This window comes from Lates calcarifer, linkage group LG21 (assembly GCF_001640805.2).
Source record: "Lates calcarifer isolate ASB-BC8 linkage group LG21, TLL_Latcal_v3, whole genome shotgun sequence".
Taxonomy (NCBI): domain Eukaryota; kingdom Metazoa; phylum Chordata; class Actinopteri; family Centropomidae; genus Lates; species Lates calcarifer.
This window is the reverse complement of record NC_066853.1, coordinates 11,228,623-11,251,109: the sequence shown is the minus strand read 5'-3', so window position 1 is coordinate 11,251,109 and position 22,487 is coordinate 11,228,623. Positions and strand designations below refer to the sequence as shown.

Here is a 22,487-nt window from a genome sequence, read left to right as displayed (position 1 = left end):
ATGAAAGCCTCCAGATAGACTTACTTTTGCATTTTCACTCTGTCTCCCACACTCTGTTGCACACATACTGCCACTTAAGTGTGTTTTCCCTCTGTCCCTCTGCATCTTTCAAGCTTTCTCAGTGGATGAGTTAAGGATCATCAGAACAGGAGTGTCTTCTTGTGAATTGTGGACAAAGGATTGGACTGTAATTATGTAAATAATTAACATAATGACTGCTCTTCCAGTCTCAGACCAACCACAGACAATCAGAAAGCCACGAAAACCTCAAAATAATCATACAACAACACACGAAATTATCAAGTTAATCAACCACCTGAAAGAAAGTGCTTCTTTACTGGAATAATCTCAAGACAGGTTTACCTGCAATGGAAAAGCAATCAATCAGATATCTAATTAATCTATCAGTTATTCAAATGGTTAAGTATTCAGACAGTGAAACATCAGAAAATAGTGAAAAATATTTATCTAACAAACTGACTAAAAAGATGTTGAACACAATGATGTAATGAAGAGAAAACCAGTTAATCCTCACATTTGAGAAACTGGAACAAAAAATGTTTGTTTGATAATTGACTCAAATGCTTAATCAATTGTCTAAATTGTGGTTGATTAACTTTCTGTTGACGAAATCGACTAATAAATATGACATTTCTTTCGTTGTCTCTTCATCTCTTTCTCAGAGAGCTGCTATCTGTCCTATGTTTAATAGTCGCATGATCAATTAGTCGGCTGACTAATTCAATAAACTATGTAACCATGTATATTAGGGCTGCAACAAAGAATTACTTTCATCATCAATTAATCTACCAATTACTTTCTCAATTCATAATTTTGTCAATGAACTGTCATTAAGTAGTTAAAAATGTCTATCACAAGTTCTCAGGGTCTCAGATGATGTCTTACCAACGGTTCAAAACCCAAAGATATTCAGATTACTGTTCTAAAGACTATAACTGATGAGAAAACAAGCAAATAATTATATTTGGGAAACTGGAACAGTGTTTTTTTTTTTTATCTATCTATGGCCATTTTCTCATTTGAAAAAAATGCTTAAACAGTTATTTCATTGTCAGTCTGTTGATTTCCTCTCTGACTGATAAATGAACTACTAGTTCCAGGTCTAATATGAATACGTTAACATTTTAGTATCAGACAATTCACAGGCTACTATATATAGTGAAATATTCTAAGAATAATTTATATACTATTTAAATATGACACTACTATAATCGGCAGTAGCGACGTAGTTGTTGTTGTTAACGTGTCATTATTTTTCGTGTTAGTTGTAACGTTATGCTGAAACAAAATGAGTTTTCCCATCTCCCGGCGGAAGTGGTTAGTGGAAGCGCTATTGGACTCTAACAGCTAGCTGGCTAGGGCGTTGCTAGCGGCAGAAAGTGGGATTTTTTGTACCTTTCCGCAAGTTATATTCCTGTACAAATAACGTGCTGCGTTGGAAAAAACAGCGTTTGATGTTCGCTAAAAGTTTTAAGCGCCCCGGCGGGTTTTTTTGTCGTTGTTTACAGAGGACTGTTTGTTACTTTCTGTCCCGTTAGCTGGCCACATAGCTAGCCTGCTTTCCATCCACGGGAATTCTGCCGAGAAACGACTGAATTCTGGAAACATGGAGTCAAGGAACGCTGCGCTGTGCTAACCGACTTCACTGGATTTTCTCTGCCCAAGGAGACTTTTTGAAGGACACAACACGGAGACATATCGCAAGCCAGTCAACATTCATGCGGTGTTGTATATATATTTTTCGGTCGTTGGCCGGCGCATTGTTGTGAACGGGAGTTTGCTTAGTTTGCACTCGAAACAAGAGCACACGAAGCAAAGTTTTTTGCTGAAAGAGCTCATCTGTTTTGTTAGCTGGTAGCTGGCGAGATTCAGCCCCAGCCAGCTCGCCGTGAGAAAGGATTTTCTGTAAACCAGTGTGCATTTTGTTTTTGTTTTTTTGTTTTTTTAAATCGACCGTCTAACCAATTTTGTTTCTGAATCTAACGTCTTGCGCCGGTATAACATTAGCTGCCGTTGTTTTGCTAATTTGTAACACGGGTCGTTTAAACTCGGTGTTGAGCGATTCTCATGGTCACGGGAGACTCTTCCCCACAGCCACAGACAGGCATTTCTTGGAGCAGGGAATACCAAATGGGACTGGAGGAATTTCCAGCATCTTCACAGATCATTTAGGCTCCGAGGCCATTCAACCGAGCAGGGGTGGTGGCAGACGGACTACATCGCAGGGCCAAGGTGTCTGTTACATCGGAATACAGATTGTTTACACATTTCATATTGGCGGAAACCTGGGACGTGAATGCAAAAGGATTCATACGAGGAGTTCATACATACACGACAACTTGTGCCAGCTGGAGCAGTATATTTATTCTTGTTGCCAAAATATTGTTTATTGCCGGGGTAGGATATCATCTGACTGAACAGCTAATACGACAGAGGCCCCGATTAATTTTTAAGGTCTGCACTGTAGATTCCTTGCTGCTATTCAATTTTAACAAGGAGTATTAATAGACAGATAACGTTTTAGGTAGTATTTTTTGTTCCCTCTAGTATTTGGACGTGTCTTGCAACAACCCAACAGTTTCCTACTGTTAATTTATTCTCAGCACCATTTTCAAAATCCTCGCCTACTTCAGACGAATGCCAGAGAAGGACGCTCCAAGAAATCGCCTCATCACACTCTGGAAAATGTTAATCGGATATAATTTGCTGCAAATCTAGAACCGGAAGCCCAATGAGTGACACACAGTCCAGCTTCACTGACAGGTATGGTATACAACGACTCTTTATATTCTGTTAGTGCACTGTCTGCACTCCACATTCATAAACTGAATAACAGAGTACTAAACAGAGTATTAAAACAGAGATTTTGTTAAAGTTTCTTGATTTGGTTATGATGCTATTAACCTGAAACACAACCCACTCACATAAAAATATGTTTTACATGGATCAAGCAAAGCTTTTCTTTGTGGTGATGCATTTAGTAATAACTGTTATACAATCTAATTACTAAGGGAAGGACATCAGATCTTAATGGGAACTCTGCTGATCTCAGCATGGGTAAGGGAGTTCTTTGCAGACAGTAAAGTACTACTTGTCCAAGGGGTGAGAAGGCCTGCCACTGTTTGTGTGCCAGGGAACAGTCATCTGTGATCCCTGTACACCTTTCAACACCACTATTACCTCTAAGCCTTTAAAGCTAACCTTCTCCTACACCTATTAAAACAATCTCTGGATTTAGACAAAACCGTAGCTCCGTCAAGTAATCACCTTATCTAAGGCATCTGTCAACTTAAACCCAAAGGTTGGACACTGTTACTAAGACCAGCAGGCTAAATAATGTGTCATGGCCTGGAGAACACACTAAATAGTAGAGAGGGATCAGATCTGTAGCATCCTTAGACATTGTGATGTACTGTATGTCAATGTTCTTTGCGTCATTACAGGGCAGATTCTCCTTTTCATTTATTTTGTTCCTGGAGAATAAAGAGGTTTCTATTCTTAATCTGGTGCACTCTGGCAGTGAAACAGAGAAGTGAAGCTGTTGCATTATGTCAAGTCTACCTGAATCCCACATACTGCGAGGAGAGTAGGTTAATACAGTGGAATGTGGTCAGTCAGTTTAGACCAGAGGGAAGCTTATTGCACAGGTTGGGATATGAGATTTCCTCATGGCTAGAGCTAGAGGCTAAAGCCCCAACCCCATTTTACATGACCCCCCTCCCCCACTGCAATGATGGCAACAGTGGCTGGCACTAACTACTGTTGTGGTGCTGTTTATTGTTTTTGTTTTAAGTAGCATTACCACAACACGGTGAATAGCAGTATTGACTAGACCTGCACAGATATCACAATGTCTCTGCTTGCTTTTATCAGTAAAATTAACAAATCAGTACTTTTTTAGTCACTTCAGTGAACCCATAATGAAATTCTGAATGCAGATGATAAGTACAGAAATACTAGGAACATGTAATCTTAGGTTGCTGTTGCTGTTAGACAGTGCAGTGAGTCTCAGAGTTGCTGCTGCATGTGAAGGCTTTAGACAGCGCTACACAAAGTTGTTGTCTATGCATCCTCCCTTAAGTCAGAAAAATGTGGGTTGATATTTTATTGCGCTTGTACATCTGTTTGTTTCGGTTTCTCAAGCTCTATGTCCTGAATGTCACAGTTGTTACTCTACCAGTAGAGAATGATTCATGCCATTATGTTAATGCAAAACAAACAAACAAAAAAAAACTAAAATGGTGTGAACAGCCAGTAGGCTGGGCAAGCAACTACCCCGTGCCTCTGCTGCACAAAAAGTAGAGTTGGCCTGTGATGTGAATTGCTGTTCAGGATGCAGCAGTTTTTGAGGGTGTTTTCCACTGTGGCTGATGATAATGACTTTATTGATTAATGGTGTTTTGTGTCTCCTTTCCTCTCTCCTCAAGTCCATCTGTATATCCCTGTCCTTGCTCTCCCTCCCTCAGAGTGTGGTGTTGTGCATTTTGTTTTCGCTCAGTTGGCTACGGTGTGAGTATGCACCCAAACTCTGTTGGGGATGGGCTGCCAGCCGATGGGTCAGTTTAGTGTGCTGTTAGCTCTTTGTCATAGAGTTCTGCTGATCTCCACGTTTTTCCCACCACCACCCCCCTCTGAGGCCCTCCCGGGAAGTAGTGCTGGTGACATCACTAATAGTAAACAATAGCTTTCAGGGGGAGCAAGCCGGCTGTCTGCTGTCTGTCAGAATGGGTCAGGTACACCTGGGGACGGCTGTTTGGGGTATGTCTTAAGTGTTACCCTGTTGGAGGGAAAGTGTTATGTCTGTAGCTAGTTAATCATAAGGATTGCAAATAACAAGTTTGTCATTAATTGAGTCATCATTCTTAAGTAATTTTGATGACGTTAATGTTTCTGCAATTACTTGTTCAGTCATAACACTGTCAACTGTAATGCCAAAATGCCCATCACAGTTTTATATGGCCTGAGGTGATGTCTTCAGATTGCAACAAATTTGGGATTCTGCAACCAGCAAATGTTTGGTATTTGTATTGGATAAATGATTAAAAAGGTCAAAATTGTTATCAATTAATATAATAAAGGATTTGTGTCATCATCAGCTGATAATAACACAGCACCAGAGTTGATATCTACTGCAGTGGGATTTGTATCCTCATAATAAATGTTTTCATTGAATAGTTCTGACAGCTCGGCCTGCTTGTATGCGTCTTCTGCATTTGGCATCTCTCCCTCATAATGCAGTATGCTTCTACTCCATCTAGTCAGCACTGATGCTGAGGGAGCTGTGTCAGCTGCTCTGATCTATGCATTAAAATTAGTATCCAGTTGTCCTTTAAAGCTCTGATCACAAGTGTAAAAGCACCAGCTCAGCATAGAGTGAAGGATGGTAGTGTTTATAAGCGAGCATGGGTCCTGCCATCGAATGATAAATAAAACTTTTGTAGGTGAGACAAGTTGAAGAAAAACTCCAGGTCAAGTCAAAACTAACCTCTAAAATTAACTTATTATCAAATGTTGAAGATAGCAGCACACATGATTAAAAGTGACAAGATAACATGTCACATCCAAGTAGGACAGTCATATAGACAGCTGTATAATTGTATGTAGAGCTGTATGTTTGCAGAGATGCAGTGATTAGATGATTAATGTGTTAGTCTCTTGACAGAACATTAATCAGTAGCTATTTCCCTAACTTTATCATTTCAGTCATTTTTTAAAAGCAGAAATACCAAACATTTAATGGCTTCAGCTTCTATAATATAAAGATTTGTTGCTTCTCATGGTTGTCACATGTAATGTAGTTAACTGTGTAATTTTTTTCCCCTGAGGCAGTGATGTTTCAAGATTGTGAGGGAATTCACTTACTTCCTTGAGCTAAAGTCAAGAGCAGAGATAAAATCTTATGAATAATTTCTAACCATACCTTAATCTTAGTTATGATGGCCTATGGGCCTTTCTTCTCCATTAAAATCTTTGTCACAGCATTTTTTATTTAGGTCACAGCAAGCTCTTGTCAGCCTAAATATCACCAGGTCATTGCCAGATGATGCTTTTAAGTTAAAAGTTATCTCAACCACGATTTACACAATTTTCTTTCTAAAGGAAACGACTAGTAAACATGCTTCAGGTTGTCAGCAGGTGTGCAAGACTCCATCTTCCCACCCTGCATGTAGGAAACATCAGCTAAGAGTTAACTTAAATAATCATGGGTTGTTGTTTACAAGGTGATGAAACAATACATTTACCTAGAAGAACAAGTTTACAGAATACCTCATCTGTGAAACAAATGCCATCAGTACATCTTTTTTTACATTATGGTGTGTTGGTGCAATATGGTGGCAGTGTATATGAAAATATCAAAGCAACAGGAACACCTGTGTAGTCTTAGGCAATCAAACACAACTGTTCAGCAGTAAATCCTGTCTTCATAAAGAGCATCATGTTAACAGTTGGTTCAGCTTGTGTCAGAGAGGTGTTGATTCAGTCTCACTCCTACTGAAAAGTGTTCCTATATTTTTTCCTCCTGTGGATAAAATATTAGAAAAACAGCGATGAAAGCTCCAAGATTCCTAGATTGATCTTTTGAAAGTCAATAGTTGTCAGTTGTCTCAAGTCGATCATGCTGTCTTATGGTACATTACAAGTGGCTGCATGACTTTGATACGCACAATGGAAAAGGAGATACAGTTTGATGGTGAATTGTTAGTATTTTCTGGTCTGGTCAAATCTTGTTTCCATCCTGGCTTTCTGTTGCATTCATAATCAACTTGAATGATTCTTCTTGTTAACACAGACACTCTGAGACTTAGATTAATATTTTTTTTTTTAAAGAGAGACAATAATAAGGCAGTCACAAGTACAGTCACAGACACACTGACATAACACTAGTTCTCTGACTCCTTTCCATACTGCAGCAGTTTCCCTGAATTCTGTCTCATATCAGACCTAGCACATTTACTCCATCTTCTTAGTGATGTGAATCATGGTTTTAAAGGCATGCCATCCTAATATGTTGTCATTTCACTATGTGGTACCCTGGAATTATTCTACTGTAGCAGTTAAAATTGTCAGTGATGTATTTAGCACAGTGCCTTCGAAATAGGTTTTGTCATTGATGACACGGTCGTATTTTGATTAAGGTCAGCAACTTCATATTCTCTGTACAGAAAAGCTGCTGTAATATCATCTTCAGATTCCCAAATGGTTGTTAGAAAAACTGGGCTTTGACGCTCAATTTTTTTATTTAGTAGCTGAATTGTCTGTATGCAAACCTCAAACCTGCAAGTCTGCACTGCATGACTGTCCAGATTCTTAGTCTTGTTTATTTATAGAATGTAAATGAAGACCTTAGGAAGAGTCACACCTGGATGTCACTTTGGCAGACACACACCATCTCTCACCATACTCTGTTCATTCTTGCCAGGTCCCATTTCACTCTTTTTCACACACTCTTTCAATCACATCTATCTTTTATTCCATTCTTTGCATCAATTAGTCCCTTTCTCCCATCATCACTGCATTTTTATTGTGCATTGGGGTAGGAAGTTTTCATTATTTCATCAGCTTTACTTCTGCCAATTAGCCAAGTACAAGTGAAAAGTAGAGAGGAAATAATTTGGAAATTACTAGCCCATTATATGCTTTAGCTTGGGTCTTTTTTGCATGTCTTGTGAGGGTATTAATAATCTTCTTTTAGTTATCTTATTCAAGTCAAGCCTGGCTAAAAGGAAAGAAATGGACACTGGGAAAGAAAAAGTGAGAGAGATGACAGAGAGGAAAGAAACAGGCGATGCCCCCGGGGTAGTGATGTTGGAGAGTGGGTGGAGTTTGGACATTAGCTGGGGCTCTCTGAGCTGGGGGAGTTGGGGTCTATCACCCAGCCCTGTGATGCTGATGCTTGTAGACACCCTCTACAATCCTGCCCTGTTAGCCAAGAAAGCTCCAGGGCCCAAACATTACTTTCACTCCACAAAAGACAGGATCACAACAATAGAGAAAAAGGGGACAAGGAAAGAGAGCTGTCTTGCCCAAGTGTCACGTCCTCACATGTCCATGTAAGGATTTTGTAGCCATGAACTAGGCTAGTGCCTTCAAGCTAGTTGATATTCTGCAGTTGCCCAAGAGATGTGATGGTGGCAATTTATCATAGATTTCTTGCTTTATTTTACACCACATTGGCTCAGTAAATATGCAGACAACTTACAACTAGATATTTGTTCTAGTTGTAAGTGCACATGTACTCTATGTCTGCCAAATCCTTGATACAATAGGAAATACTGCTTTAGCTGATTGGATGTAATTTATGTGACATTCTAAGACTCCCCTTCCCTGGGATGCAGGATGAGGATGCTCTAATTGAATGTTGTCACTGTGTGGTAGAAGAGGCTGTATTGTAGAGGGCCCAGCAACTTGCTGCTGCACTGTGATTAATCTTATGCTGCCTGTTTCTGCTGATTCAGGGGTGACTAGACAGACTAACACACCCCTACTCTTTCTCTACAAGAACCAGTGTCAGAAAACAAGTTCTGTCACCAACCTACAGTCATGTTGAACAGAAGACAGTGCTTCCTAAACAACTTAAAATCCCCTTGATAGGCAAAAGGAATGTGAGGAAAAGAACGCCATTGCCATAAGAATCTTTGGTGTAGGTATTCTTGTTGTCACATGAATGTTTTAATGACAGGCTGGTTCCCCTAGTGATGAATCACTCAGTATATTAAGTATCATCTTGCTTTCACCAAGCGGGTTTTTTGTGGTAAGTATAGTGTAATAGATGGAAAATTTTATAGCTCTGGGGAGAATGAAGTGTCAGTAATGTGCTTTTACTTAAGGTTGCATCAGCTTAAATGTCATCATAGGTCTGTGCCTAACAGCTGTTAGTAAACCTCTGAGATCACTGCAGGAGGATACAAAATCATTCACACAAAGTGCGTTGTTTCAGGTGTCAATGTTTTCCAGGCAGCATACCTTATCCTGTAGTGCTAAAGTCAGAACAATCTCCCCCAAAACCAATCTGGACCAAAAGCAAAATTAGTACATTCACAAGACTTCAGTTATTTTTTCAGTTACTCATTGATCTAAAAAAAAAAAAAAATCTCCAGTTTTGTGGCAGGGATCACAACCAGCAGCAGTGTGGACGGTGTAGCATGTTGAACCACCTCCTTTGCTTTCCCAGTGCTGGAGGACAGCAGACAGCATAGCGTGAAGAAATGTCTATCCCCCGGCCCTCATGTCAGGAATCCTGATGAGGTTTACTGGGGCAGAAAGGGCACCGTTTTCCCCCTGAGGCTGTAGCTTGAACTCCAGAGCTATTGCTCTTGTCTCTCTAACACACACCACACCTCTCTCTCTCTCCCCCTCCCTCTCTCTCTCTCTGTCTGTCTGTCTGTCTGTCTGTCTCATAGACTCACTTAACTTTCTCTCTCTTTAAAACCATACCTCAGCATACACCATGGATACATGGATACACTGCAGTGCTCACATGTTGAGGGTGACATCAGTATGTTTGTTGTTAAGACTACACTGTAATACAGAAGGTGGTTTAAAAGGGAGTATCACTGCGTGGGTGTAGACTACTTCTTTCTTAGTGGCAGGGAGTGTAAAGCAGTGACGTCATGCAGGCTGTGTGTTTGTGAGTGCACCCACATTGTGTGACTCAGGTATATAGATTAGATAACAAGCAGTGTGTGCGCGTTCTCTCCTATTGGCAGACTGCAGGCATGAATCAGGCCGTTGAAGAGACTGTATCACTACACCATTGAATAGAATCACAGACCAGTTATAAAGAGGTGGCATGAATGGCTGGCTGGCTGAAAAGACTATCGCCAGTTCCATAGGGTACTTGGCAGGCCAGTGGCATGACTCAGCACAAAACTCAGCTGAGGACACTGTGCCATCACCGCAGATTTACAAGTTTACTCAAGTTTTCCAGTGTAATCTTGACATCTAAGGATATGTTGCAGGGTGTAAGGTTATGTTGTATTTCAGACCCTGGAATGGAACACACCCCAGTCTGATCTCTGCAGCCTGCAGGCAAACTCCCAGAAGTGTCCAATCTGCTCAGTCTGTTTTAGATTAGGCTCCACCTCTCCCAGACCTAACAACACCTGTGCTGTGATTTGCTTAGTTTATCAAGCATTCACCTACTTTGTTCTTAGCTTGTGTACATTGGATGTATCCTGCCAACTCTTATGATGCTTTCACACATAGAGATACAAACTAGTTGGGAGAAATCCAGCCTTTCCTCCGTTTTGTTTAAAGTTCTTAGGCTACTTAATAAGTGTGCTTCTGTTTCCGCTGGAATCAAGATGATCACAATCGCGTGATAGTTAGAGCCTGGTTTTCACTTGGACTGCATCAGAGAATATTTGCATAAAGTTAAGACTTTCTCAACTTTCCCCCGAAGTGTAGCTGGGTGCTTTATGAGTATGTTGAGCTCAGTGGACAATAGCCGGCATCAGTATCCCAGCTTTTTTAATCTGTTTGTGTTAACCAGCACCAGCGCCAGCATCCTCATTTTTACAATTTGAAGTGTCTGTTTTTGTGTCAGCTCTTTTAAAATATGAAATCACTTGGCTCTAATTCAATTCAATTCAAGAGCTTGAATAATCTGTCTATATCTACTTAGATTGGTTCTAAGAGGAAGTGAGAATAACTTGAAGTGCTTCCCCTGCATGAGTTAGTCTAGTTCCTTATTGTTCACTGTTTTCTTTCCTCTTCAGTTTGGGAGACCCTTTCACAGAAATGGCTGTGTGTCAGAGTCCTGCTCCCTCAGGGCAGTTCGTCCCTCCCTCTTTCACTACTTTCTCTCTCCATGGTCTGGTCTGGTCTCGGCCTCTCTCGCTGCCACTGTTGCTGCAGTTGGCCCTGCTCTGCCACAGTTTTCCATCAAAACACCAAACCTCAATGGAGCATTCAAGCCCAGGCCCGCTCCACTGCTGCCCCTCCCTCTCATCCCACCCTGTTCTGACTCTGCCTTCTCTCTCCCTTTCTCACTCCCTGCACATTTAATGGCTCCATCCAGGAAGAGGTCGTACCTCAAGACTTGAAGCCTTTTATAGCTAGATCTGAAGAATTAAATGGACTTGGGGAAAATTGATCCATAAATGCTGTCTGTATGTTCTCAGTGGGAAAAAAAATGCATTTGTTATGGCATTTTGTTTTCAGAGTTTGTCCCTAGATGTTCAAACCTGAACAGATATAAGTAGAACAACTGCAGAAATATTTGTATAGTCCACGTGTTTTTAATATAAATTTTTATTCAGTACCAAGAAAACATTTTTAAATTCTGCAGCAGAGCAAAGCTTTAATAGGCTGTTTATTGATCAAACTTGATCAAACACTTAAGTACTATTTTACAGTGATATTTATATTTAAAGAACACACTGTACCATCACTATTGTTCATAATATAAGTGTGTATTTTCATAACTGATAAATCTGTTGATTTTTCCCTTATATGTGTGTGTGTGTGTGTGTGTGTGTGTGTATGTATAGTACAGTGTTAAAAGTATCATCGGAACGTACAGTAGAACAGTAAACTACTGTTTGAATTCACCACTGATGTGAAACCATTGTGATAGTTCACTAGAGATTTACTGTGAAGTTATGTGAGCTGTGACTGTGCGTCAGTGATATGTTTCAGTGGAATTTCAAGTGAAATGTTGCCCCGGAAGTGAGACCCTTTAATGTGACTAGCCAACCTCGCAGCAACTGTAGTCTGTAACAGTCAAAATACAGAGTTACTGCAGACTTCTCTCAAAAATTGCTTAGTCATAGCTACACTATTTTTCCCAGTGGCAACTGTGACTGTATTCATACAGAATTTTGCTAACAAACCCCAGTGCCTTCATTGTTAATGTAAATGTTAACAAAAAGTTTTTTTCAGTGCCTTGAAATTTAAGGCGACTTTGATGACGACGATGATGATGATGGTGGCATGACTCCAGCATAGGTCTGAAAAGTGCTTTAGACCTATGTTGGAGTCATGGCATTTCGGGGCATGTTTCTGTGTGTTATTTTAATTTGCTAAAACAGATTATAGAGGAGATCACGTTTGTTCTTTCAGAACTCTATCAGGCTTTTAAAGCAGTCATTAAAAAGTGGAACTCCCTCTCACCCTTACCCATTGCATTGTTTATGTTCTAAGAAATTTGGCATAGCAAGTGTCTTTGCTAATCTTCTCTGTGTTTGCTGTGAAATTCAAAAGTGCAGAACAGTGCATAGCAAGGTAAACAGGGTGTTTGACAGTGCCTTAAAATAAATTTGATCTGCCTTATTTGTAAATTCCTCATTTTCAAGTAAGGGGCAGTTTTGCTTCCTGAATGAAAGTAACTGCCTGTCATGATTTTTGTCTCACACAACACACACAGTAGCTCTGAGGAGACCTTGATTATAGAGAGCAGAGAGTAAGGTTTGCCAGTGAAGACGCATTGTGAAATAACTCAGTAAATATTTTTGTAATATTTTGTGCATGTAGGACACTGTATACACCATTCAGCCGCAACAGTAAACAGTTACCGGTTTTAATATTGTGGCTGATCAGTATAGACTGTACTGTGTATAGACACACACACAAGTGATAAATTAGTTTAACTATATGAAATAACGATTGCTACAAAGATGGATTGTGTCAGGTAGCAGAACTTCTCAACTTTCTGCACTCTGCCTTTGATTTTCTCTTTGCCTCCCAAGTTGAGCTGAAGTTTCTGCTTTGTTTTCAGATAGGTTTGACTTTCACTGTCAGTTCTGCTGTGTTGTGTAGTTAGACTGTTATACTGGTGGCTCGAAATTTTCATTTCATTCCGTTTTTCCCTATGCTCAATTTTTCTGGTTTAGTGCATACACCAATTTGATAGCGGTGCTCTCGCCCACTAAGGCGGAAAGATGTCCTTAGGGAGAGAGTTTTTATTTTATTTTAGCACACTGGTATTTTTATTATTAACATAGGAAAAGTAGTTATCAACACTGACATCCAGACCTTAAAAATGGTTTACAGTTTTCTAGTTCTGGTGCAGGGGAAAGGAGGGAGTTTTCATTGTCAAGCCCAGGAGTGGTATGCTTGTATTTTCATCAATTTCTAGCAAAGGTCTGCCAGTTTTTGGGATTCTATGCAGCAGGATATTTTTGGTTTGACATCTAGAAATGGTGCCTATGATTTAATGAAAGTTATGTCACAGTGTTTTTGTTATAATGGTGGAAATCACACAATGATTGACGTCCTTGAAACTCACACAACAGCAACCCCAGTCACTTCAGGTACTTGTATTTTTGTGCAAAATGATTTCCTCATCCCGATGTGCCACTTTCCGTTTCATGATTACCTCTTTTTAGCTTAACTGGGATAAATGTTCAGACTTTTCACTTTTTCATCTTTGTACGCAACTCAACACATCTCAGTCTCTTGCTGCCTCTTGAGAACCTCATTTGCCTCTGCTCAGGCCTTCTTGTTCCCTCTGTCCTCTTGTTTATATCCATTGCTGCAATCTCTCTTCATGACCATTCAAAATAGGTGTTATGTTTGTGGACACAATTGAAACTTTATATAAAGGTACACCATAATTTCTGAAAGCATGATTCATAAGTCTAGTTCCGCGTAGACATTATAGACAGCCTGATGCATCACCCTGCCCCTGAGAACTTGGTTTGACTGTCATGTTTTCATTTGTTCCTGTATGATCTACCAAGAACAACATCTGCCTACTCAGTTTTGCCATCCCTGAGCTTGTGTGTACGCATGTCCCAGTTCAGTGTGTGTTTATGTGCTGACTTTTCCATCTCTCCAATTCAGAGGTTTCTTAGGGAGTGGGCTACTTAAAGCTAGTTTTTTTCTGCTGGAGGCTCTGGAACTTATTACAGTCTGAGGCATTTTCATAAACGGGCCATTCAGCTGCCCCTGCATGGCTCTGAATGGGACACACTGTCGCCAGGAGAAAGAGAGTTAATGTGGGCTAGTTAGTCGTGAGACCTCCCCATTATGGAAGACTGGTGTTCTGAAATGTGTTTCGTACTGGTGTTCTGTAATATAATACTTTGTGCATTTAAAGATTAATAAGTACTAATGCAATTTATAGTTACCAGTTTTATATTGTCTATTTTATATTTAGAAATTTTACATAGCATCTATGGTGTAGGTAAATTTAGCTAAATTTACCATGTCAAACATAGCTTGAAATTAACAGTGTCTCATTGAGTAAAGACGCCATGAATAAAGAGATGAGAAAGTTTGAAAATGGATTTACTTTTATGGGAGAATTTCCTGGCTGAGACATCAATCTCTTCCATGTTTTCCACCTCATCACAATAAAAAAAAATACAATAAAACAGAGTCTAAATTTAGGCTTTATGGTAACTATGTAACAATTTAACTTTCAACCCAGTAGAAGTGGTTTTTCATTCTATGTGAACAAGAATGGTAAGACATGGCTCTCTGACTGTAGAAAAATGAGCCATGCTGACTGTGCAGACCCCACCAGGAATAATGTAGAGCTAAGGGGCCACCCAGATAATTGGCACAAACTTCTTGAGTGCTCAGGAGATTTTCCATTCAGTGGAAAGTGCATTACAAATAAAATATATGATTAATATTTCCCTTTAAATAGCTTTGCAATACATTCTCTTAGAGTCCCTCACTGATTTACAGAGAACCCCGAACACAAATGGGAATTTTGCCCAAGTTTTACTTATGTCTTTATTCATATTTCACAGAGTACTGGAGTTAAAATTGGCTCTTGTGTAAGAATTGCCAGGTCCAGGAAAGTCAGGTTTTGTGAGCAGCTTACTCCTACAGATAATAATGCATGCACATTTCAGTTCACTGCAGTGTCAAGTGAGGAGAGAAACCTTTAGTTTTAAGTGTAGAATTCTTTACAACTTTATGTGAATAAAAAATCACACTGAGCTACATTTAATTCTGTAAGGCTGTATCCTAAGATGAAATCAAACATCTATTGTGATAATTAACAGTGTAGTAACAGCAAGTCTCTAACTTCCTGGAAAACATTGCCTTTTCCAATATGGTGCTGTCTGTATCCCTAAATTATTTCATCACTATATCACTCTGTGGCAATAATCGGCCCCAGGGCAGGCTGCCTCGAAGGAAACAGGCCATGGATGTGATTACGATATGATTATTACAGTCAAGTCATGATGTCTGCGAGGAACTAAATCATGGCACACACGGCTGAGATCTGAGGACATTTGACCTGGAAAAGGCTTTAATCTGCAGCTGAAGAACTCTGGTGTTTGATCAGGATTATCGTGTTTACCACTATGTGGGTCTCAGGAGAAGCTGTCAGCTCGGCATCTTGTTTTTCTCCCGCCATATAGGCACAAACAGCTCAGCTTTTGTTTACTTTATTACATTGATCATCTGTCAGGTAATTCCTGTGAGATACTGATAGTCAATCTGTTTTACCTTGCAGGTTTCCCAAGAAAGCAAACAGGTAAGAATCTTCATTTTCTCATATTTTATTGCAGAGACATGCGTGCTTATGGGTAGGTAATCCTGTGGCAGCACACACATACACACCAGTGGTTTACATACATGGAGCTCCAGATGGGGGAAATGAGGCAGGTTTTACTAGGCCTGGTGTGCTGCAACACAGAAGTCTTCAGAGTTTGGACCAAACATACCCCCCATCCCCCCACCCCACCCCTTCACTCATGTACACACCACGCCACACACACCACACACACACACACATACATACACATACACATACACACAGAGAGTGACAGACAAAGGGGTCCCTCTTCTAAGGGCGGCCCATCACTGCCTTTCACTGTGAACAGAACAGTGGCCTTTCACAGTTGGGGCCGGTATAGGCAGAGGCAGCCATACATAGCCTCCCAGAGTTCAAGCCAGAGTCTGGCCTTGTGGCACCTCCTCTGAGGACCGTCCTTTCTCTGGCCTTGCTCCCTGGGCACTCAGCAGAGCGGCTCCACATCCTCTCTGGCTGTCACATTATACAGTAGACACACTCAGCATGATTCATACACTAGAAGGTCCTCTTGCCACACTATTCTCAATGCTGAAGTGAACAATTGTTGGTTCTGTATGTCACTGTAATTTCCTCTGAACCTTCACTTGCCCGCAGCTTGTGCGTACACAGGGTTGTTGTACAGCAAGACGCATGCATTACAATGACATGATATTGCAAAAAAATGTTATATACAAAAGACCACAGTGTATTTGTCTATTTGTCAATGTTTTGCGTGTTTGTGGGGAGATTACCTTTTTCTCATAGGTGTTCCTCTTTTTCTAGAACCAGCAGCATTCTCAGTAAAGACCATCCCCCGGACAAGAAACCCAAAAGTGAAAAAACCTCACTTCCCTCCAATGAGTTTGACCCTACAGGTAACTTTCCACTTTCATTTTCAGGCTTATAGTCATATCCTCATGAGACTGATGACTCATGAGACTCTTTTCTCAAGGAAATGCTTTCTTCATACTCTCTCTGTATCTCTGTATGCATCACTTTATCTGACTGCCTCATATGTTTCTGTCTGTCCTTTCTCATTTTTTCACATTTATTTCTTGCTCTCTCTCTAACACACACACAAACTCATAAAACAAGTGTGCTCATGATGGTGTGGACAAGGCATGCTGAGATGGTGAAAGGTGGTGTGTGTAACTTGCTTTCTGCTTTGTGCTGTGTATCCATTTTTACTTGTGTGGTCTGATCTGAGATAATTGTTTGGTCACTGGAACCTAACAACTTATTTTGTATCATTTAACGTTTTTTTAAAGTTATTTCAGCTCATGGACATTATCATATGTCTGTATTGTGTGAGTCATAGCTGCATTTTACTGCAACTGTTTGGTAGAACTTTATTTTGCATTACATGTTGCAGGTTTTAAGCTGATAAGCACAGAAAGGTTTGATTATAGAAGCTTAAAATCTGCAGCTGCCTGTTTAATGTCCACATGGTTCTTGTAGTTTTACATAAATCAGTGCACTGTGGGTTTTGTCTGCTCAAAGTGTTTGGGTGGTCTCAACGCATACTTGAAGGGCACAAAAAGCCACTAAGTCTGTTATGCACTCCAGTTTGCCAGTTTATGGCAGGGTGAGATTATTATGGTTCAGAAACAGACTAGTTTGATATGGTGACACTCCCTGCTGTATTTGTCAGCAATCAGGGCAGGATGATTTGAGATATGACTTCTGTATTCAAAACAAAACAGATAATCCTCTGCACCACATGGTGGTTTATCTCTGTATGATGCAACAGAACATAAGATGTGTTCTCTCAGTGGTTACACAAGACCATGTACTGTCTTTGTGTAGCACCACTCTAAAATCTTTTTCCATGTATTTGTCTGATGGTTTTTTACCCTTGTTTGGAACAATGTAGTGATTAAGCAAAGTGCACAGTAGCCACAGACAAGCAAAGGATGCCTTATTCCATTGAAACTTACATCTATAAGGCCTCTTTAGGTTATTTGTTTCATATTTGAATTTATGTCATGACCTTTTGCATGTCTGCATGATGTTAGTCAGTGTTTGCTCCTATTTAGTTATTTCCAAGTTGCATGAATCTTTTCCTAGATTATCTCCTGGTTGCATCTTTTCTGTCATAAGTATTTTGGGTTTATTAGGGATGGGCAGGAGTAGTCAGACACTCCTGAAATGTACCTTAAAACTGATGGCTGAGATTCACACTGTGGAATATCCCCCTCCAATTTGTCCAAAAGAATGGATTATGTGCAGTGATTAAGTAATTTATTAGCTTTAAAGGCTTAGAATACACAGAACATTATTACATTATTTAGGCTACGTATTTTGATAATTGGACCAGTTCACTGGAAAAGTTCCTCCTCTGTAATGAGGTGTAGGTTTGTTTTTAGCATAATCTCCTTTACCACAACTTGTCAAACCACTCTGAGGTGGATAGTCACATATGAAATTGTATAACTGCAATTGCACCAGCTGTATATTGAGCATGCTAAATCCGATTGCAAAGTGAATATACCGGAGCCCTAATGAAGGCTCAGTTTCAGTGTCCCTTTAGGTATAGCTGTTATTATATCATTCTAATATAAATAGAATTATTATATTATTATATGATATAATATTTTGTGTAAAACCAACATGGTTAAGCCATTTAAACGTATGATTTTAATTCAGGTTACAAAATTTGGAAAAATGGAGCCCCTGACTCTGAAGTCACAATGAATTAGCATTAGCATTCTAAAAAGAGCACTCTTAACAACAACCAAGCAAGTACACTCCTGCCTGTGCCAACCATTATGTTTTATTAAACTACTTATTTGTTCATTTAATTTTTATTCTCCCATGATTGTTTCTCCTTCATGATTTTCTCTTTCCTGTTTTGTGTTTCCTTTCTTTGTGTTGATCCTTGTTTTGTTTGTGCGTGCGTGTTTGTATGTGTGTTTGTTTACTGCTGTGCTGTCTGCGCTGTGGTCTGCGTGGTGGGGGCTGTGAGCAGAAGCTCTGGTGGTGCAGAAGAGTGGCAGCAGCAGTGTGCTAGCAGAGGGGAAGCCTGAGTCCTGTGGTAAGATGCTCCTGCTGGAATGGCTGGTGTGACAGCTGCATCTATACATGCTTCAAACCCTGGTGTGAAATTGTCACTCAATGTTTGTTTCAGTAATTATTTTATTAGGCTGTATTGTTAGAAGTCTGAGTTGCACGTCTCTCTGAGTTGCCAAGCAGTGCCAAGTGACTGAGAAGAACAAGAACAGTTACATTCATGCTGTTAATACACAATTTATATTAGAATCATTTACCAGACTATGCCTGAAAACTGAGAAAAAATTCTCCATATTTACACACAGAGAGAGCTAAAACCTGACTAAGAAACCACTTCCTTCTTAATCCATGGATGTTTTAGTTGCTGAAAAACTATCACTATTGGAATACATCGACTGTAGCAGCTATGCACAGTAATACTCAAAGGATAGATTTTGGATTACCAGGATGCAGTTACACTGTTAACTTTCAACTGTAATCCTACACTTGAGTCAGATCCAGATATATATCTAGATATGTATGTTTCAGTTAAGACATCATCTAAATGTGATTAAAAATTAAGCTTACACAGAGAATAATACATACATGCTTACAGGGGCTTACTTTCAGTTAGCCAAAGCCAAATGCAGCAAAATGCCTGCTGAACAATGGGTTTAGTGACTTGTTTTCAGAATCCACGTTAGCAAGGTCATTATGGAGCTTCTTCGACCCTGTGGTGTGAGAGTGTCACTATAACCCTGTTTACCAACTTTCTTGTGATTCTTACATCATCTGGGGCACTTTTTCACATTTTCACTGTTGTTGGCCACAATGGCACAGGAAGGTCTAGAGACAGAAATTGTCAGATAATGTGTGGTTTCCCATCAAATGACTCCTAGAGAGTGCCTTGCCTCACAAGCAGTGAATTGACAAAACAAATTCTTAAGGCAGCCACCAGAAATGCCAGTTTCAGCTGATGACAGTCTAGTCTCTGTCTAGGACACAGGTTATCAAGATAAGCCTCAACTGTCATATTCAACAAAGCATATTTGTGCTCTTTCTGTTTGAACAAGTTATCTCTATTGTGTCTGGTCTTGGACCAATGTAGAAATGAGGAAATCCACAGATGAGAGGCTATGATCAGATCTGAGCTTCTAAATACTCAGACTTTAGGATTTAAAAAAAGAAGTCTGACCTTTGTATGTGGTATTCTAATGACTTAGGTTTCTTCTTTTTGTGATCATTGGGCTATAGGTACACTGTCAGTAATAAAGGTCAGTTTATTCTCTAGAGTACATTTCCTTGTGTTTCAGCAAAGGGTGCTGATTACAGATCAGTTAAACCTCTGAATAATACATTAGCTCAGATGGATTAACCCGATCAGTGATCATGTCAGCACTCCCACTCCTCATGGTTTTCAAATACCAACCAAAGATCTAAAATACTGTTAAGTGTAGGAGAAGGCAAAAGATCAACATCTAGAGGCAAATTCACACCAGCCCTTTAACCCATATGGCTTCATCTGTTTTCTTGACACTCCTGCCCTCTCCTCCTCTCCCATCCCCCTGCTCCCTTAGCTTTACCTAACCCCCTCTCCACTCCCTTCCCCCCAGCCTGGGGCTTTTGGCCCCCCTAACCGCTTTCTGTGTATTAGCTCCTGTTCCTTCCACTCTCCAACCCCCATCCCACCACTGTCATTATTGATCGACTCACCTCTCTGGTTGATGCTGTACTGATCAGGAAATCCCTGACACAACAACAACAAAAAGACAGTTCAAGGGTCACCTCAGTTTGGGTCTCTATGTTTTATGATAACTTGCTAATATTGGAATTTTACTCACTACTTTTTTTATAGTAACACAAGACAACATTTTTTCTGTTGAAACATTTTGCATTCTTTGCATTGCAGTGTTTTCTTTTGTTCGTATTGTTCTGTCAGGCCAGACATTAGATAAGCTCTAATCTCTGCTTGCAATGCTAATGAAACTGCCTAAAGAACCTGAAGAGTAACGTTCCCCCCTCTGGCCTGTGAGACAACAAGCAAAACTGTCTTTTCCTTTTAATCATTATGTTGAAAATACATAAACTCACCCTCAAGAATTCAGGCTCTTTAAATGTTTTCTGGCCAGCCATAGAACAAAGTTTTCTTACTTTACGTGTTGCTTGTTATCCTGACAACAGTGGCTAGACAACTGGAGATGAGTTTTCTGCTGATATGTTAAAGGATAGATTAACATTTTTTGAAGGGTGCCTCAAAACAATACTCACATGGCCAAATGTACGGTCAAAGCGTTATTGATCGTCCATACTGGCTGCAAAAAGATCCACATTTAAAGCAATTTCAATATGAGTGATAGGGGCAAAAGGTTAATTTTTATTTTTAACAAAGTTTGAATTTGATGCAGAGTCTTAGATTGAGATATGTAAATGTTACGTTTTGTGACTTTAGTGACTTCCTGGTCCTTTTAAAGACACTGTTATGTTTTTCTGTCCTGTCTGTCTTACTTGCAGGTCTGGTCCAGCGATGTGTAATCATCCAGAAAGATGAAAATGGCTTTGGGCTCACTGTCAGCGGTGACAACCCAGTGTTTGTGCAGCTTGTCAAAGAAGGTAAGGTGGAGCTTCAAAACTTAGAAGGAAGAAGAAAAAAGTGTTATTACAATGACTACTTATAGTCTAAGACATTGTTATAGAGATGTGGGCTCCTCTTTCAGAAACTGACATCAAACTGTCATGGTTGCTTGCTCTGAACTCACAGATATGAGGGGTAATTGGGACTCAGCAACCACCACCACCACTCTGGCACTTAGAGTAGTGAAGCAGTTTACTGTATATTTTGTCCTCAGTAGTTTTGCTGTAGCTGCAGCTTCTGCTTTATCATCTTGTCTCTCAAAGACTTTGACAGGATACTTAAGTGGTCCCTGGCAGTCTCTCACTCTGTGGAGGATGATTTGGACTGTTATCAGGCCCCAGAAAACATTACAGTGTCTCTACAGTTGGGGAAAGAGACAGAAGAGGAAGGAACTGATCGAGGACTTTTGTTGCACTGTCATCAGTGCTTGGCAGTATTTAGCTATCCCTGTATGAGTCTCCATTTGTGCTCTGACTCAACACAAAGAGCAATCTACTTAGTTTCATCTGAATAATTTATACAACTTCTTTTTCATTTCATTGTAAACTGAGTAGCAAACAAAGAGTGTCTTGTATCTTTCTGTAGATTGCACTGTTCATACTTGTGTTTAGGTTTAACACAGACAAGATGAAGTCTAACTAAACCTTTGTTTGTCAGCCCGCCATGATGAAACACAGTGTTGTGGTTGCTCTGAAACAGATAAAATCAAAATAGCTATTTTCATATGTACAAATCTAGTCATAAGTTACCGGTCACACCTGTCCTTCTACTTTTAGATTGACTGGTAAGACAAGATTATGTCCTTTGTTCAATGACACTGGTTAAAATTTCCACACTGATCCAAAACTGAAGCCCCAAAATGCACATCATAAGTAGTGCATTCGTAAAACTGTATTTGGTTTACAAGACACTTCAACTGTATGCTGATGACTATAGAGCCAGACCTGGATCTCATAATAACCTGTCTCATGCCTAAATCCCTTTGTTTGGGGTGGAGCTGTGAAACAGGTCCTTCTCGTAATATAACCACTGTTATGGTCTTTCAAAATAGCACTCAAATAGTCACTTTGCAACATCTAGTCTGTCAAGGCTATATGGTGTGTTCATTTGTGCAGAAATATCAACAATTGCACCATGAAGCTGCGTGGCTTTTGTATTTCCCCTCCTCTCATTTCATTCTTCCATTTGTTTTATGTTTTCACTCGCCTCCTCCATTGCTTTAATATTCTTTCTTTGTGTTTGCCAGATGGGGCTGCTATGCGGGCAGGTGTTCAGACAGGAGACAGGATCATCAAGGTATTGTATTCATCTGCCTCCATGTCTTTTAACTGCTAACGTCACTGTTTTCCAGTCCAAGGCCAATGCAGA

The 22,487-nt window shown here is 40.0% G+C and overlaps 1 protein-coding gene across 5 annotated transcripts in view; it reads left to right on the top strand.

Annotated features, from left to right (window-relative positions):
* Positions 1-1,335: 1,335 nt before the first annotated feature.
* The window catches only part of arhgef12a (Rho guanine nucleotide exchange factor (GEF) 12a), a 35,245-nt gene continuing 14,093 nt past the window's right edge, over positions 1,336-22,487 (top strand). For 2 of the 5 annotated variants that reach the window (XM_018681234.2, XM_018681231.2), the window contains exons 1-6: positions 1,336-2,784; positions 15,440-15,460; positions 16,283-16,374; positions 18,468-18,533; positions 20,999-21,097; positions 22,366-22,415. In XM_018681234.2, coding sequence (XP_018536750.1) covers positions 2,753-2,784; positions 15,440-15,460; positions 16,283-16,374; positions 18,468-18,533; positions 20,999-21,097; positions 22,366-22,415 — 360 coding nt within the window. In that variant the 5' untranslated portion in view covers positions 1,336-2,752. The remainder of the gene's footprint in view (positions 2,785-15,439; positions 15,461-16,282; positions 16,375-18,467; positions 18,534-20,998; positions 21,098-22,365; positions 22,416-22,487) is intronic. The other 3 variants (XM_018681233.2, XM_018681232.2, XM_018681236.2) reach the window with 3 other exon arrangements.